The following is a 19,082-nucleotide window of genomic DNA, read 5'->3' as shown; positions in this document are numbered from 1 at the left end:
TGGGGGAGGGGCCTGTTGTAGTGATTCTCAAGTGTCTTTGCCCCAGGCGGAATTACACTGCCCTTACCCGGGGCCGGGGTGAGTAATCCGCTCGGGTTTGCTTTCAGGAGCTTTTGTTCCCTGAGCACTTTCCGTAGAGTTCCGGAGGACGGGAATACAAATGGCGGCCTCCTGGTCTCCGGCCCGGAGGAGCCGAGAGCCCAGGGCCCCACTCCTCAGTGCGCCCTCAGAGAACAGCGCCCAGTTACTCCCGTCTGCCTGACCTCCGGCCGCTCCGAGCTCCGAGCCTGCGACCGGTTCAAGGTAACACCGAGCTGCGAGCTTACTGTCGGCTCTGTCTCTGTAGCCGGCTTTCCCGTTCCAATACCCGCAAGCTCTGCGACACTCAGACACCCCCGATCCTTCTGTGACCCTGCGGGACCTGAGGCCACGCTGACCCCGCGTGGGCTTCGCCCCGGTTTAGCCTCTGGAGCGATGTCCCTCAGCGGAACAGACTTTTAAAAGTCCCGATTTTGTGCGCGGTTGCTCCGCCGCTTGCCGGGAGCCGGCCCCTCCCCCCGGGGTCTATCTTCCCGTCGCTTTGGATTCACTTCTCCGCCGGTCCTACCTTTCAGAAAGTGGTTGATTTTCTGTTTCCAGAATTGCTGTTCTTCTTCTCTTCGATCTGCCGATGGATTTTCAGGTGTTTGCAATCTTTAGATAAGCTATCTAGCTGATCTCCGGCTAGCTGAAGCAGTCTCAGCTTGCTACTTCTCCGCCATCTTGACTCCTCGTTAAACGAGAAAAACATGCAGCCAAGAATACTATATCCAGCTAGGCTATCATTGAAAATAGAAGGAGAGATTAAAAGCTTCCAGGACAAACAACAACTGAAAGAATTTGCAAATACCAAACCAGCTCTACAGGAAATCTTGAAAGGGGTCCTCTAAGCAAAGAGAGAGCCTACAAGTGGTAGATCAGAAAGGAACAGAGACCATATACAGTAACAGTCACCTTACAGGCAATACAATGGCACTAAATTCATATCTCTCAATAGTTACCCTGAATGTGAATGGGCTAAATGCCCCTGTCAAAAGACACAGGGTATCAGAATGGATAAAAAAACAAAACCCATCTATATGTTGCCTCCAAGAAACACATTTTAAGCCCGAAGACACCTCCAGATTTAAAGTGAGGGGGTGGAAAAGAATTTACCATGCTAATGGACATCAGAAGAAAGCAGGAGTGGCAATCCTTATATCAGATCAATTAGATTTTAAGCCAAAGACTATAATAAGAGATGAGGAAGGACACTATATCATACTCAAAGGGTCTGTCCAACAAGAAGATTTAACAATTTTAAATATCTATGCCCCCAATGTGGGAGCAGCCAACTATATAAACCAATTAATAACAAAATCAAAGAAACACATCAACAATAATACAATGATAGTAGGGGACTTTAACACTCCCCTCACTGAAATGGACAGGGTCATCCAAGCAAAAGATCAGCAAGGATATAAAGGCCTTAAATGACACACTGGACCAGATGGACATCACAGATATATTCAGAATATTTCATCCCAAAGCAACAGAATACACATTCTTCTCTAGTGCACATGGAACATTCTCCAGAATAGATCACATCCTCGGTCCTAAATCAGGACTCAACCGGTATCAAAAGATTGGGATCATTCCCTGCATATTTTCAGACCACAATGCTCTAAAGCTAGAACTCAACCACAAAAGGAAGTTTGGAAAGAACCCAAATACATGGAGACTAAACAGTATCCTTCTAAAGAATGAATGGGTCAACCGGGAAATTAAAGAAGAATTGAAAAAAAATCATGGAAACAAATGATAATGAAAACACAACGGTTCAAAATCTGTGGGACACAACAAAGGCAGTCCTGAGAGGAAAATATATAGCGGTACAAGCCTTTCTCAAGAAACAAGAAAGGTCTCAGGTACACAACCTAACCCTACACCTAAAGGAGCTGGAGAAAGAACAAGAAAGAAACCCTAAGCCCAGCAGGAGAAGAGAAATCATAAAGATCAGAGCAGAAATCAATGAAATAGAAACCAAAAAAACAATAGAACAAATCAACGAAACTAGGAGCTGGTTCTTTGAAAGAATTAATAAAATTGATAAACCCCTGGCCCGACTTATCAAAAAGAAAAGAGAAGGACCCAAATAAATAAAATCATGAATGAAAGAGGAGAGATCACAACTAACACCAAAGAAATACAAACTATTATAAGAACATACTATGAGCAACTCTACGGCAATAATTTGACAATCTGGAAGAAATGGATGCATTCCTAGAAACATATAAACTACCACAACTGAACCAGGAAGAAATAGAAAGCCTGAACAGACCCATAACCAGTAAGGAGATTGAAACAGTCATTAAAAATCTCCAAACAAACAAAAGCCCAGGGCCAGACGGCTTCCCGGGGGAATTCTACCAAACATTTAAAGAAGAACTAATTCCTATTCTCCTGAAACTGTTCCAAAAAATAGAAATGGAAGGAAAACTTCCAAACTCATTTTATGAGGCCAGCATCACCTTGATCCCAAAACCAGACAAGGATCCCACCAAAAAAGAGAGCTATAGACCGATATCCTTGATGAACACAGATGCGAAAATACTCAACAAAATACTAGCCAATAGGATTCAACAGTACATTAAAAAGATTATTCACCACGACCAAGTGGGATTTATTCCAGGGCTGCAAGGTTGGTTCAACATCCGCAAATCAGTCAATGTGATACAACACATCAATAAAAGTAAGAACAAGAACCATATGATACTCTCAATAGATGCTGAAAAAGCATTTGACAAAGTACAACATCCCTTCCTGATCAAAACTCTTCAAAGTGTAGGGATAGAGGGCACATACCTCAATATCATCAAAGCCATCTATGAAAAACCCACCGCAAATATCATTCTCAATGGAGAGAAAACTGAAAGCTTTTCCGCTAAGGTCAGGAACACGGCAGGGATGTCCATTATCACCACTGCTATTCAACATCGTACTAGAGGTCCTAGCCTCAGCAATCAGACAACAAAAGGAAATTAAAGGCATCCAAATCGGCAAAGAAGAAGTCAAATTATCACTCTTCGCAGATGATATGATACTATATGTGGAAAACCCAAAAGACTGCACTCCAAAACTGCTAGAACTTATACAGGAATTCAGTAAAGTGTCAGGATATAAAATCAATGCACAGAAATCAGTTGCATTTCTCTACACCAACAGCAAGACAGAAGAAAGAGATATTAAGGAGTCAATCCCATTTACAATTGCATCCAAAACCATAAGATACCTAGGAATAAACCTAACCAAAGAGACACAGAATCTATACTCAGAAAACTATAAAGTACTCATGAAAGAAATTGAGGAAGACACAAAGAAATGGAAAAATGTTCCATGCTCCTGGATTGGAAGAATAAATATTGTGAAAATGTCTATGCTACCTAAAGCAATCTACACATTTAATGCAATTCCTATCAAAGTACCGTCCATCTTTTTCAAAGAAATGGAACAAAATAATTCTAAAATTTATATGGAACCAGAAAAGACCTCGAATAGCCAAAGGGATATTGAAAAAGAAAGCCAACGTTGGTGGCATCACAATTCCGGACTTCAGGCTCTATTACAAAGCTGTCATCATCAAGACAGCATGGTACTGGCACAAAAAAACAGACACATAGATCAATGGAACAGAATAGAGAGCCCAGAAATAGACCCTCAAATCTATGGTCAACTAATCTTCGACAAAGCAGGAAAGAATGTCCAATGGAAAAAAGACAGCCTTTTCAATAAATGGTGCTGGGAAAATTGGACAGCCACATGCAGAAAAAAATGAAATTGGACCATTTCCTTACACCACACACAAAATAGACTCAAAATGGATGAAGGACCTCAATGTACGAAAGGAATCCATCAAAATCCTTGAGGAGAACACGGGCAGCAACCTCTTCGACCTCTGCCGCAGCAACATCTTCCTAGGAACAACGCAAAAGGCAAGGGAAGCAAGGGCAAAAATGAACTATTGGGATTTCATCAAGATCAAAAGCTTTTGCACAGCAAAGGAAACAGTTAACAAAATCAAAAGACAACTGACAGAATGGGAGAAGATATTTGCAAACGACATATCAGATAAAGGACTAGTGTCCAGAATCTATAAAGAACTTAGCAAACTCAACACCCAAAGAACAAATAATCCAATCAAGAAATGGGCAGAAGACATGAACAGACATTTCTGCAAAGAAGACATCCAGATGGCCAACAGACACATGAAAAAGTGCTCCATATCACTCGGCATCAGGGAAATACAAATCAAAACCACAATGAGATATCACCTCACACCAGTCAGAATGGCTAAAATCAACAAGTCAGGAAATGACAGATGCTGGCGAGGATGCGGAGAAAGGGGGAACCCTCCTACACTGTTGGTGGGAATGCAAGCTGGTGCAGCCACTCTGGAAAACAGCATGGAGGTTCCTCAAAATGTTGAAAATAGAACTGCCCTATGACCCAGCAATTGCACTATTGGGTATTTACCCTAAAGATACAAATGTAGTGATCCAAAGGGACACTTGCACCCGAATGTTTTATAGCAGCAATGTCCACAATAGCCAAACTATGGAAAGAACCTAGATGTCCATCAACAGATGAATGGATCAAGAAGATGTGGTATATATACACAATGGAATACTATGCAGCCATCAAAAGAAATGAAATCTTGCCATTTGCAACAACATGGATGGAACTAGAGCGTATCATGCTTAGCGAAATAAGTCAAGCAGAGAAAGACAACTATCATATGATCTCCCTGATATGAGGAAGTGGTGATGCAACATGGAGGCTTAAGTGGGTAGAAGAATAAATGAAACAAGATGGGATTGGGAGGGAGACAAACCATAAGTGACTCTTAATCTCACAACAAACTGAGGGTTGCTGGGGGGAGGGGGTTTGGGAGAAGGGGGTGGGATTATGGACATTGGGGAGGGTATGTGATTTGGTGAGTGCTGTGAATTGTGTAAACCTGGTGATTCACAGACCTGTACCCCTGGGGATAAAAATATATGTTTATAAAAAATAAAAAATTAAAAAAAAAAAAAAAAAAAAAAACCTTATGCTTCCTGGGGAAGGTTTCAAATGCAGAATCCAGAAGACTCCCATTCATCTGCTTATGACCCTCATTTATCTGAAGCACCCACTAGGTTCCATCTGAAATTATTCTTATTGTATCCTAATCTTCACATTATCCTTAACTCCCACAGAACTTAGTTTCTTTTAATAAGTGTTTATGCAAAAAAAGAAATGTTTATCGATATGCTGCTTTAATGTAGTCTTGTATTATTTAATACACTATATACACTAATTATACACACTACACACACACAATAAGCACATTAATATACACACTAATTCACACTAATACACCTCCACATATAATCTATATACTCTCCTTGATGGTAGAGGGTTTTTTTTGTTAAACTCCCAACCATAGCCAGTGCAGTGCTATGATTATCACCATAAGAAATGTCACTGCAAGGAGGTCAACGGTCTGTGTGTCACTTTTAGGGGTCATCTGCACGGAAGCACTTGGAGGAGCTGGAAATTCCTTCATATCCTCGGTTAGCCTTTTTTGTTTAGGAATTCTGTTTGCTTGCTCTTTTGATGAGCATCTTACTTTATATAGTTCAGGAAGTAATATCTCTTTTTATCCCCAATGAAGAGAAAAAAAAACACAATAGGATTTAGGAAGGGAAATAAAAAGATTAAACATCATTTCTCACTTGCTATGATTTTAGGAACAAGGTGGCTCGTGAGATGGATCTTAAGCTGTGGGATGTGGGTTACTCTTTTTTTATTCATCCACCACTCCTGTCTGTCCAATTGCCAAGTCAACAACCTCTGAGTTTCAGGACCACTGGGGCAACTGAAGTTTTAAAACTTCAGACAGATGGCAAAAATAATTTTATTTGAGCATTGTATCTACTTTGGATTAAAAAGCATATGAATCTTCACTACTGGTCTCTATCTCTTAGTATTCCTGAATTTTCTATCTTATTGGTATAGAAATAAAGCATGATATGATTCAGAGAGGGGGACATTTCCAAATTTAATGGAATACATTATATTAATCATGTTTACATTTATTGATATATTCATATGTAAATATGGCTAATATGAATTATTTGTGCAGTTTATAAAAAGTTTTGCACCTTTCTTATATATAATCTCATCTAATCTTCACAACAACCATGTGAGCTATTTTATGGATGAAAAAATGGATTCTTAAAGTGGGTATGTAAATCTTTCATGGACAAACAGTTGTAAAATGGTAGATCTAGATTTTGGTCCCAGATTTTCTGTTTGCAAATCCAGTGTTCTTTTAATGGTCTCTTGCCTGGAGCAGTAAAGACACAATCAGGCTTTAGTGACAGATGCATTGATTTAGTTTTATTACTTATGTCGATAAATACCCATTTTCACGTAGTTGTTTAATTAATCATTCAATCAAAAAACAACCTAGGGACTGCCTTGTGAAATCTTGTGGAAGAAACAAGGTGATTAGGACATGATCCCTTCCATCAGGTCAGTCACAGATTAGGTGCTAAGTCTTAGTCATGAATGGGTAGGTTGCCATGCATTACAAAGTAGGGTCGCCTAACCCAGACCAGGGGCTCACTGACCCCTTCTCAGAAGAAGTTCTATCTGAGTCGTGTAATGCAGGATGGGCATTGTATGAAAGGTAATGTATCAGGTGAAAGCTGTTCTATGTACGGAAGCAAGTGGGCACAGAAACCCTGGGGTGAGAAGGAATGTGGGCAGTTGGGGAACCATAACAGATTAGTATGACTGGATTTAGGATGTGAGGGAGAAGTCTTCATCAAGTTCAGCTGGGCCTGATTATGAACTGCTCATCATTCTGAGGATTTTGGAGTTTGTGCTATAGTTAGGAATACTGAAAAAGTTGTGGGCAGTATACACAACGATCAGATTTCTACTTTAGAATGCTTTCTGTTGAAACAGCTGAAAAGCAGGGTTTGAAGGGAGACAAAATGGCAGCCATCAGGTTATGAGAATAAGCCACCTGGGAAATAGTGGGGCCTGCTCTCAAGGCTAGGAGGCAGAGGAAATTCAGGAGGCCAGAGACTTATATAGAAGATGAACTAGCTTCTTCAAGGGAGGGGGGCACTTTATCCACTGTGATTGGAGGAGAGGCAGGCAGTTGTGACATTCCTTCTGGAAGCCTTTTGCTGAGATGTTAAGGGGAAGATAAAGTGCAGAGAGCCTTCTTGTGAAATGGCCACCAAGGAGCAAGAGCGGTGAGGAGTCTGTTGAGAGTTCACCAGTCTGGGAGGCAGAGGCAGCTCACCACCTGCTGGAAAGTGAAGCACTTTGGCTGGGCAGCTGAGGGCTATTCACAGTCTATGGCTATTGAATGCATTTAAAAGACATGGGCAATTTTCTAAATGCTGGGGTGTGCCTGCTTTGGTGACTAAAATGAACACAAAATCTCTTTTGGAGTTCCTCCTATAGAATTCTTCTTTAGCAACTGCTATCATGAAATTGAAAGCTTTGAAGCAGAGAGAGTCCATTTCAAATCTCCAAGCCTCCACTTTCTTATCTATAAAATTATAAGAATTTGTCCAATCTAATTGGTGATGGTTAAAAGAGATCATCAAGACAAATCACGTAGCATAATAACTGGCAAATAATAAGCAACAGTCCCTACTACTACTACTATTAACAACAAAAACAACAACAAATGTCAGAGTATGAAGTACATTTTAGCAACCCCTGGGGTGCATCTTGAAGTTCTATGGGAACTGGAAATCACACAGTTCAGTCATTGTTTCTTCTAAATCCAGGTGAACATACAACACACAAAGAGCAAGAAGACCCTAGATTTTGTGATAAATGCATGGTTCTTTCAAATGCAAACTGAGGGGGATGTTGTCTGTGAGCTTCCTGTACTACAAAAAGGACAAGCCATTTTTCCATGTGTGTTATCAATTTTTAGTACCACATATTGTGTATACAAATTGTTTTATAGTTGCTTAAATTTACTTCTGAACTTAGTTACAGAGCATTTTTCTACCTTTTTATTATTTATTAATTTTTAAAAAAGATTTTATTTATTAGAAAGAGAGAGCATATGTGCACACAATGGGGGGAGGAGAGGGGTAGAGGGAGAAGCAGATTCCTCACTGAGCAGAGAGCCAGACTTGGAGCTCAACCTCTCATCTTAGGACCCCAGGATCATGACTTGAGCCAAAGACAGATGCTTAACTGACTGAGACACTCAGGTGCCCCTATTTTTTCTAGTTCTAAGAGGGTTGTTTACCCTTGAGAAATGACTTTTTCTGTTAGACAGCATGGTCACTGGTAGAGCTGGGATTAAATGTGATTTCAGAGGTTCTTATGGTTCAACTACAGTTGCAGGGGCTAAGGCTATGAGAAAGATATAATGTCAGGTCTGGACCTCATCTGGCTGTCTGGGTCAGTGACCACCTCAAGCCATCACCTCACTTTTGATGCATTTTCTCATTCACACTTACCTCAGTTTAAACTTAAAGCATCATGTACAATAACATTGCCACCCTTGCCACTAAAATACTAAGCATGTCATACATAGAACAGACTTTTTTTTTTTTAAGATTTATTTATTTATTTGAAAGACAGAGAGAAAGAGCGGGGCAGGGGAGGGGCCGAGAAAGAGAGAGAGTCTTAAGCAGACTCCATGCTGAGTATGGAAGCCGATGTGTTGCTCCCTCTCACTACCTTGAGATCACATTCTGAGCTGAAATCAAGAGTTGGACACTTACCAACTGAACCACCCAGGCACCCTAAGAACAGCCTTTTAAAAAAATCTTGGGGTGCCTAGGTGGCTCAGTGAGTTAAAGCCTTTGCCTTCAGCTCAGGTCATGATCCCAGGGTCCTGGGATGGAGCCCCACATCGGACTCTCTGCTCAGCAGGGAGCCTGCTTCTACCTCTCTGCCTGGCTCTCTGTCTACTTGTGATCTCTGTCAAATAAATAAAATCCTAAAAAAAATTCTTTTATTTCTCTTTTTGAAAAAGCTACAGATCTTCTAGGTATAAAAATGCCAATTCATAATTAAAGTTAATAATTGAAAAAAATTAAAAATCTCTCAGTAGTTACAGAAAGTCCAGGTAAGAGGAATTCTCATAAACTGCTTTTCCTATAGCTTAACCCATGGATCCGGGTTCGGTTTGTACGAATTCCCAGCTAATGAATTTTCTTTTTTTCTCTCCCCCTTTTTTTGCCAGTAGTGAGATACTATGTTGATGTCCATACTGGGAAACTGAAGCAAGCAGAAACAGAATCTGAAGTTTCCCTGTGTCTCTGTGGAGAGAGGGGAGACTCTGGTCTTAGACTGCTGGACAAATCTAATATGCCAGTAAAATTTCAAAGAGGACAGGTGAGTCCACACAGATAAATTTCCCATGTGTTTAGCAATCTCCCTGAAGGTGGATACTTTTAATTGAAAATGGAAAGGTGCTTGACACCCTTCAAGTTTTCATTCTAGAACATGCTTAACACAACGTTTCCTGACTTCCTAATATCCTTTGTTTTAGAATTTCTTGAAAGAAAAATGGGATGCACTAGACTAAGAGTGAATAATAGAACAAAGAAAATTACATTAAAATTTCGTGATACTATAAGAAAAAAACGAGATGATATTAGGGAAAATATATATAAACATGCCCTGTTAGAACTGAAAAGTACAAAGTATTATTCTAAAAGATCAGGTCATAGAAGGGCCATTATAGTACATTTCACATAGGAACACAATAGACTTTCTTTAAAACATCTTGAATGGAATCAACTAAATTATTTTCACACCTTAAGCCCTTCACTATTCCCTTTTGTCTATATATATATAACCCTGAGTCTTCCTATATGTTACATATTTGAGGAGTGGCAGTGAAATGTGTAAATACATGATCAACCAAGTTAATTTTTAATGTTATTTTGTTATGTATAGAAAGAAAGCCCTATTTAGGGTCTGTAACTAAAAATAAGGATTATGTAACCCTAGCATATATTTTTCAGAAAGAAAGCTCTCAAACCAGTTTGAGAGTGCTACTTCTCAAGCTTTTTTTTTTTTTTTTTTAGTTCGTGAATTATTTTGAAACAGATCTTAAGCTTGTCTTGTCACTGAAAGTTACATAGATGCTTTCAACAGAGTGAAGAAAGCTGAATCTGCTTTGGATGAGGGGATAAGAAAAACTGTGCCTAATTTTTGCCATCACACATGAATTAATTTTGAGTAGAACAAAGTTTTAGATGTCATGATCTTATTACTATTATTATACCGAGAGATTAGTGATGTTCTCCCCAAGGAATCCTCCTAGCTTTCCTTTAGTCCGGATTCTTTCACCTTGCCATTTTGCTATATATATGATGATGGGAGCGTCATCTCTCCTGCTTGTCTGTTAGTTGGTCTATTAGTATGCAGCATCATGTGAGGTTGCATGTTAAGATTTCACAAGTCATTTTCACTGTTAATCTTCAGTTCATTACTGTATATAACATTTACCAGAGAATGGAGAAGGGGCATTATAGATGAAATTAAAATTGGGCAGGAGATATAATTGTAATCAATGTATAGATAAGTAAAAACATGGGTTTAGTGGTATGTTTTGAAGTTCAGAATCAGAGATATAAAAGTATTTTTCTTCCTTGGCTCATTTCACATTTTTCTATTTTTCCCTCAATGCATGGCATGTAATGGGAATGCCAAATGATTTCAAGAGTTTTACAGTTGAGAAACTGTGACAACAACCTTTTAGTTTATTACCAGAATAATTTCACACCAGCCACAGCTCACATCCTTAGCCACTGATTGGGCTGGTTATTGTCATATTCCTCTACAGTGTCCAGTTGTGTCATCAAAATGCAGCGACATATGTAATAGACCCAATTTAATTCTATCTTCAAAACTAAAGTTACTTGAAGAAACAAGAAGTAAACAGGAAGTTGATTTAGACAATCTTTCTGGAAGTTGAAGTATCATAGTTTGGATTTGCTTCAAAGCAGACAATTAGACAAAGACTGGGTTATAGTAATTTATTTGGGAGGTGATCCCAGTAACTATCTTTGGAGTGAAGGAGTTGGGAAAATGAGGCAGGAAAGGGAGAAAAGCCATATAGGGACATTAAAGAGCTGGAACTCCTTCTTGCTGGGAACTTTGAGAAACCCTGCAGAACATCCCTCAAAACTCTCCCACAAGAGGGAAGCCCTCAGGCAAAGAGTAAGTGTAACCTAGAGGGTTGAGAAAGAAAGCTGTCAGCATGCCTAAATTGTCTACCAAAGCAGCAGGAGAACTCAGAAAGGGACCTGGAAGACAGGGGCTGGGACATCAAGCACATCTGCAACAACTGGTGATGTATATTGTGAAATTGTGCATTGTAGAGGCACACTGGGAATTCAGGCACACCCGAGAACATGTACAATCATCATCTTGTTTGCAGAAATACCATTGGACCCGAGAACATGTACAATCATCATCTTGTTTGCAGAAATACCATTGGACTAGTAATGTTTTGAGTTTAGCTTAAAAATTTACATGAACAACAGGGAATCAAGAGTTAACATCCAGGTAGTACATCTTCATATACAGAATTGAAATTTAACCTGGTAATGGTGTAGGCAGCTTTTAAGACAATGTCTCCCATATACACTAGGCTTGCATTTTAACCACAAAGTAGGGTAACGGTAGCTAATAATCAACAGTCATTTCTGGGAACATTGCCGACTTAATTAAATTCATGACCCTTTCCTTAGGTAACTTTAGGAAGTTATTCTCAACAACAATCTATGGGGAAGTGATGTGTGAAGGAATTCCTTTTATTCCAACCAGGATAGCATTTACTTTAGATTCTACATCTCTCTAGAAATGTTGGTGACTTTTTGGCGTGACAAAGCAACTCTATTTAGGAATGAAGATTCCAGGATGCTCTTTCACAACAAACCCAAGAATGTGCTTTACATATTATTTACAGAGAGAAGTATAGGGGAGGGTTTGTTGAAGCACAGAGGAAAGGAAGAAAGGAGGGAAGGAGAAAGAGAAGAAAGGAAAAAAGAGGGAAGGGAAGAGGAAGGAAAAATTTGTCCCTACGTGCCTCAAAGTATCCATGGAAACTAAATATTTTGCATATTAGGGCTCATGGTTTTCAACCTGTCCACCTACTAAACTTTGTCACAGGAGCAGGAATCTGCATAAGAGAAAAGCCACAAACCAGAAGCCTTTGTATTAGGGTCTATTTTTTCCACTGGATACTGTTATAAATGGAGAAAATAAAACTGCAAGAGAAAAAAAGCACAGAAATGTATTTTGAATAGGTAAAAGTAATTTGCTTATTTTTCTTTCTTTCCTTCTTATTCCTTTTGATGTTAATGGTAGTAACATTATTTCTTTTAAAGTATTGGGCTGCTTTTGGCAGTCTTGAGGTATTATTATTGCCTGCATTTGTCATGTGCTGTACTCCTATTATTTCTGTGGGGTTTGTCTCTGCACCAGACTGATACATTTCAAGTGGAAACAGTGTCACTTGGAAAACTGCAGAAGGTGCTGTTGCACTGCGAGGCCAGTGAGGAATCCCAGTATTGGTACTGTGAGAAGGTTGTGGTCAGAGAACCTGGGACTGCATCGGAGTCTGTCTTCACCTGTGAAAGGTAGTGCTGGCCCCTGCGGTACTTCAGAGTGTGTTGCAACATGGATAATGCTGTGTGTGTGTGTGAGTGTGTGTGTGTGTTTTAGATACATTTTTTTTTTGTCATTTACTAAGTATTCCACATCAGCTCCACTCATTGATTGTTTGAATAAATAATCTATTGCTAAGTATTGTAAAGAAAATTTATAATTTCATATTATTTTAATGTGCTATATATCACAATAGGATCAGGTTTTATTTTTTTTTAGATTTTATTTATTTATTTGACAGAGAGAGATCAGAAGTAGGCAGAGAGACAAACAGAGAGAGAGGGGGAAGCAGCCTCCCTGCTGAGCAGAAAGTCCAATGTGGGGCTTGATTCCAGACCCTGAGATCATGACCTGTGCTGAAGACAGAGGTTAACCCACTGAGCCACCCAGGTGCCCCTAGGATCATATGTTTAATACTGGACAGTTTTACATCAGTCATGGGAGTATTTGTTTAAATATTGGTTTCTTTACATTATTTGAAATTATAGTTAAAATTATAATACTTATAGTTATAACAATTTTATAAGGGAATTAAACAAGAAGGATTTTAGCAAGAAATCTCAGAATAGAACTAAAGAAAGACAAAGGTTAAAATCTAGATAACTTGGACTTTCCCTTGAGCTCCATAACAAACAACAATGTATAAAATTTAAGGTATACAAAGTGTTATTTTGATACACTCATATCTTATGATATGATTACCTTCATAGCAACTTTTATACTATATAATTATAGTACAATATGGTCTATATTCATTACACTCTGCATTAGATCTCTATAGTCTATTTACTACACCTTGCAGGTGTGTACTCTTAAACACCATCAGTCTTATCCTCCCATTCCCCATCCTTTGGGAACCATTTCCGACTTGGGCCTATTGCCTCCAGGTTTAAGCCTTGCTCTCCAGAAACTTGCTGAGACTCCTCTCAGGAAGGTCCCAGCTTCAGCCAGCTTGGCAGTGATGCTTATCGATGCTTGGTTCTCACCCCAGGGAAAAGGATAGGGTCCAGATCCAAGAATAGGATTGAATTAGAACAGGGTTCCACACAAAAACGCGACCTATTGTGGACATGGAGTAGGAAACTTGGGGCTCTATTTTGAAATTTTGAATCCTCAATGTTGGGGCCCTTCAGCCTTCTTTCCAAACAGATAATCAACAGGAAATGAGGCACCTCCCCCAAACAAACAAACAAACAAACAAAAAAACAAAACACTAAAAAAAAAAAAACCCCACACAAAAAAAACCAAAAATGGCACTGGAAAATGCAGTCATATAGATTTGGAGACGTCAAAGCAATTACAAACTTTAATTACTAAACAAAAAATAGAGTTTTGAACATAATGAATCAATTCAACTAAAAATCCTAAAGGCATGGCACTAAAAACTACTACCGGTCAGAGATAACTGGGCTGTGACAGTGACTAGAAGTAGTGGCAACAGCAGTGGGCTCTTCCCTCTTTTCTACATTGTTAGCCCTTAAATTGAGTCAATTCCTTTACAGAGCACCTGTTTAACTCATCCCTTCTTTCCTGTTCTCACCTCCTTATTCCAGTTCTGTTCTCTGCAGGATTACTGTGGTTGTCTCTGGACTGTCTCGATTCCTCCTTCTTCACTCCTTCTGTGCTCACTACTTTCTAAATAATTTGACTCTGTGCTAAGAGGGCCAGTGTCTAGCTAATCGACCTCTTGACATTTGTAAACATCATTATGATTTTACCTAATCTTCTCTTTCATTCTTCTTTTACTCTTTTTAAAGAATAAATTCTTTAGTAGTATTTTGTTGTATAGTTTTGTCCTAAATATTTTCAAGAAAAACATGTGGGGAAAATAGTGCCTTGTTCCTAAGGCAGTATCTTAATTGCATCATTTCCCTGTTCAAAAAATCTTCATTAATCTCTATTGCACACCATAAACCAAAAATAATCTATGATCTTTCCATTGAAGTCCTTGACTCCATTACCCCCTTCCAATTTGTTTTTTAATTGTCCTCTCACAAGGTCTTAGTGAAATTAGACCATCTATTATTGCCAGAACAAGTTCTGTTCCATTTGCTTCTGTCTGTTGGAGTGTGCTAATCGTCAATCAAGAATGCCCTTCCTTACTCTACTGTTTTTTCTTTAAGTTCTCATTCAAATTCTGCTGCTAGCATGACTTAACTGGCCCAACTGGAAATACTTTTCCTTCTCCCAGTGCTTTCTCTGAACTGAGTATAACACAGAACCCCCATTAGCTAAGGGACAAGTCCTGCTAAAGAGGACTGGGCTTCCCCTCCCCGCCTCTCCCACCCACAGCACAGTTTGGGGCTGAGGGGAGGAGCTAAGAAGTGATTCATCAAGGGTTTTCTTCATAAGTTCTTAGGTTCTGATATTTTTTGTCACATTAATACGGCTGATTTTTTTTTTTTTATTTTTTTTTTTATTTTTTAAAGATTTTATTTATTTATTTGACAGAGAGAGATTACAAGTAGGTAGAAAGGCAGGCAGAGAGAGAGAGGGAAGCAGGCTCCCTGCTGAGCAGAGAGCCCGATATGGGACTCGATCCCAGGACCCTGAGATCATGACCTGAGCTGAAGGCAGCGGCTTAACCCACTGAGCCACCCAGGCGCCCCGGCTGATTTTTTTAAAATGTGAAATCTTCTCGGGATTCTTTAGCTTTATTCATTACCCTGTTCACGCCGACATGTACCTACCATAACATTGGTGCTGCCCAACCCCCACTCACCATTACCCCCACTGCCTCCACCACCACTCCCTGCACTACCTTTGTTCATGTCCGCACTAAGCCAATGTGCCTTGTCAGGAAAGAAGAAACATTAAGTGATGGCTTACTTTAGTTTCAATAGACTGAGAGTGAAACATTTTAATTACAAAATGCATTTAAGTGACCAGAAGTAATATAACAGATATGCAGTGTCCTAACATAGCAAATGTTAATATTTGATGATCTGCATGTAGTAATAGGTCCTGAAGAAATGGGAAGCAATGCTCATTCACACAATACCCTGATGAGGAAAATAGGTTGCAAAAATCATTCCTTCCTATCCATGGCATTAAGAGATGAGGCAGATCCTGCCTTCGTAATCTTAAAGAAGCAGAAGAGTAGTGGCCCCAGGAATAGAACTCGGGCACAGCAGGTTCCTCTCTACAACAGAAGACCACTCAGAAGCTGTCTGTGGTTGCTTCTGTGCTATCAGCGCCTTCTCTCTGCATGTGAAAGGTCAAGGACAACTTATTGTAAGTAAGGCAGGTGTTGAGTCTGGATGGCCACTCTGATAGGAAAGGAGAACCATGCTGCACACAGGAGCCCAACGGACCTCCTTCTGTACTGCCTATCCTCTTCTCAGACCTGACGGGGAGCTGGCCAAGGTGGGGTGCTGGGTGCATTCATGACAGCTAATGAGTTCTGGGGTGTAGGCAGCAGAAATCCTCAAGTATATACATCATAGGGGAAAAGAAAAGAAAACCTCAGTATGCTCCTTGATGCTTCCTTATGGGGCAGGAATTTACAGCGCAGCTGAATTAGGACAGAGAGAAAGACCACCAAGTGTTCATTCCTTTTATAAGTTAAGCGGGAAAAAGTGAAATATAAAGCACCGCTACAGGAAGAGGATGCTTTTGTGCATCACAGATGCTTCCTGTGAGGATTCACATCGCCTTTTCTTTTTTTCTTTTCTCCTCTTTAATTCAACACCCACATCCTTATGGTTTTATTTTATTTCTATACCTGAAGATTTTATTTTTCTGCTCTTTGTACGTTTAATATAGATGGAATACACACCACTGAATTTCTACCATTTATACATAAAGTTTGGCTACTCGAGGTTTGGAGCAAACAAAATTTGTCCTTAAAGCAGGCAAGCATTCCACTATGAATTGAAGTAAATATTCTTTTTACTGTTTGCATTAGCTTCCTACAACTGCCATAACAAATCACCATGAGCTTGGTGGCTTAAAACAAGAGAAATTTATTCTCTCCTAGTTCTGGAGGCCAGAAGTCTGAAATTCGGGTATCAGCAAGGTCGTGCTCCCTCTCAAGTTTCTGGGGGAACGATGTTGCCCTGTCTCGTCTAGCACGTCTGGTGGTTGGATGGTTGCCTGCAGTCTTTAGTGTGCTTCAGGGTGCAACTGCATCACTCCAGAGTATGCCTCTGCTGTCCCGTGGCTGTGCTTTTCCTTCATTCATGTGTCTGTGTCTCTTCTTATATCAACACTAGTCCTTAGACTAGGCTCACCCCACTTTACACCTGCAAAGAGCCTCTTTTCTAAAGAAGCTCACATTCTGAGATTCTGTGTGAACATGAATGTTGGGGGGATACTGTTTAATTCAGTACACTATTTAAAGGGATCTCTCAAGGTACTGCAAGGTTTATTGGCATTAAATTAGAGATTTCTAGACTTTTCTGTATGTTACCAAACTTGTGCATGTTGTGTACACGTGTGTGTATATGTGTGTGTAGACTTTTAATAAGGAAATCACTGAGCACCTACCTTTTAAAGGACACGATGTCATTTACGAATATATTTGTTAACCCACCTGACCCAGGAGGGTCTAGATTCACAGATAGTTAATGGCAAAGTTCCTCAGTCTGAGGACAAGGAGGACCAAGAACCTCTCAATGTTACCTTCCATTATTCCTGACTGGTTTGGGAAATGAAATTGGCATTAGCCTGTGGGAGCAGCTTATTTGAAATAAAGATCCACCTAAAGGCACTTCTAAATAGAAGGTGATTTATGGATGAGAAATGGAAAAGTTAAATACAAATAAATGATATTTTAAAAAACTATCTAACTTGACTTGTCAAGGCAGAACAGCATGACCTGCTTTGTCCTCTCTAAACCAAATTGTGGTTAGATAGGTAGAGCAACCCTGAGGCATATTATCCTACAGAAGAAGGACAAGATGCTACATAGTGTTCCTCAGAGCTGATATTGCAACTAATACTTTTAAACTATTCCAGCCTCATTTCTATTCAATATACTTTACTTTTTTTTTTGAGAAAGGTTGAGATGATTTCTTCTGTGTAAAAGTGGAAGAATGAAGACTTTTAAAAGTCTCCACTTTGGATAGAATAGACTATCAGCAAATCCTAGGTACTTTTTATACGTGGAATGCCACCTCCAGGGGAGGTCCATGTGATGAGGGAGCAGGAGGCTGGCTGAAGACAAAGCAAAAGCTGGCGCCTTGTACCCCCCCTCCAACCGCTCCCCCTCAGTCCTCTGTGTAGCATCCCTCAGGCAGCCCTGACTGCCATGAACAATAAGCAAATAGTTAACTTACAGAGCTCACAATCCTGCTAGACAGGAGTCTCCCTTGGCTTACAAATGTCCTAAATCTCACTAACAAAGACGATTGATAGCAGGATTGTGACACCCCACCAAAAAGTCTCCCAACTATCTTACTGTTAATGGCTGGTCTAAAGACAACACTGATCCAGCCGCAAGGGCAAGGCCTCCAGTAGGCCTCAGACATCCTGGCCCCTTGTAGGCCCTCTTTAGCATATGAAAACTCAGTTGAAACCTCCCTTCCCCTCACCTTCCCCCAACTACAAGGTACACAACCTGCCATCCCTCACAACCCAGGGCAGCAGCTCTTCCTGCCCACGGGTCCTGTCCCCGTGCTTTTATAAACCACCATTTTGCACCAAAGATGTCTCAAGAATTCTTTCTTGGTCATCAGCTCTGGACCTCAGCCCACCGAACCTCACCTAGGTTCTAGAACTTCATCACATGCTCACCATTTCATAATCCTCAGCATGCTCCTAATTGTTGAAAAGAGGGTCTGATGCTCCATTAAAATGAGTGTGAGCTCCATAGGCACATGAGGTAGGCGTCTGAGCAGAGCAGGTAAGAGACCTTCCTCACACCCTTGAGATAGCACCCTTGGCAGCTGAAGCCAGCCTTACACAGCCTGAGGTAAACTTTGCTCTTCTCTGCTCCAGGTCAGCCCTCAGTGCTCCTTTCCACTGGTGCTCTCCTCTTGGGAGTTCGCCCAACTCCAGATCCTCTCCCAGTGCCAGAAGTTTGGCTTTCACTCTGCTGACTGGTGAACTAACAAGAGGCTGTGTCCCCTCTGCTAGGGAGGTGTTCCTAAACCTTCAGGCGGGGCCAACAGTTCCTTCCTCAGCTTTACCAAAGCACATAATGTTAACTCAGCTCTTATTACCTGTTACTGTGTTTATGTATGTCTTTCTGACTTTTCCCAGGTCTCACAAGATGTTCCTCAAGGTCAGGTTGATGTCTCATATTTCTACTTTTACCCTCTACCCACCGTGTATCCCAGAATACAATAGCTTAAAATTACATGTGTATTCAGCTGAACCGAAGGGTATATATTAATGAAGACACC

General features: G+C 40.2%; 1 protein-coding gene across 1 annotated transcript in view; it reads left to right on the top strand.

The window, feature by feature from the left end:
• RP1 (RP1 axonemal microtubule associated) overlaps positions 1-19,082 on the top strand; it is a 356,998-nt gene that overhangs the window by 240,215 nt on the left and 97,701 nt on the right. Inside the window, exons 18-19 of the mRNA XM_045075785.1 lie at positions 9,296-9,447; positions 12,553-12,707. Of these exons, the coding sequence (XP_044931720.1) occupies positions 9,296-9,447; positions 12,553-12,707 (307 nt within the window). The remainder of the gene's footprint in view (positions 1-9,295; positions 9,448-12,552; positions 12,708-19,082) is intronic.

The sequence above is a fragment of the Mustela putorius genome, unplaced genomic scaffold, assembly GCF_011764305.1.
Source record: "Mustela putorius furo isolate JIRA1106 unplaced genomic scaffold, ASM1176430v1.1 tig00000151_pilon_pilon_pilon, whole genome shotgun sequence".
NCBI lineage: Eukaryota > Metazoa > Chordata > Mammalia > Carnivora > Mustelidae > Mustela > Mustela putorius.
The sequence above is the reverse complement of the archived record's forward strand: the minus strand, read 5'-3'. Positions and strand labels throughout refer to the sequence as shown.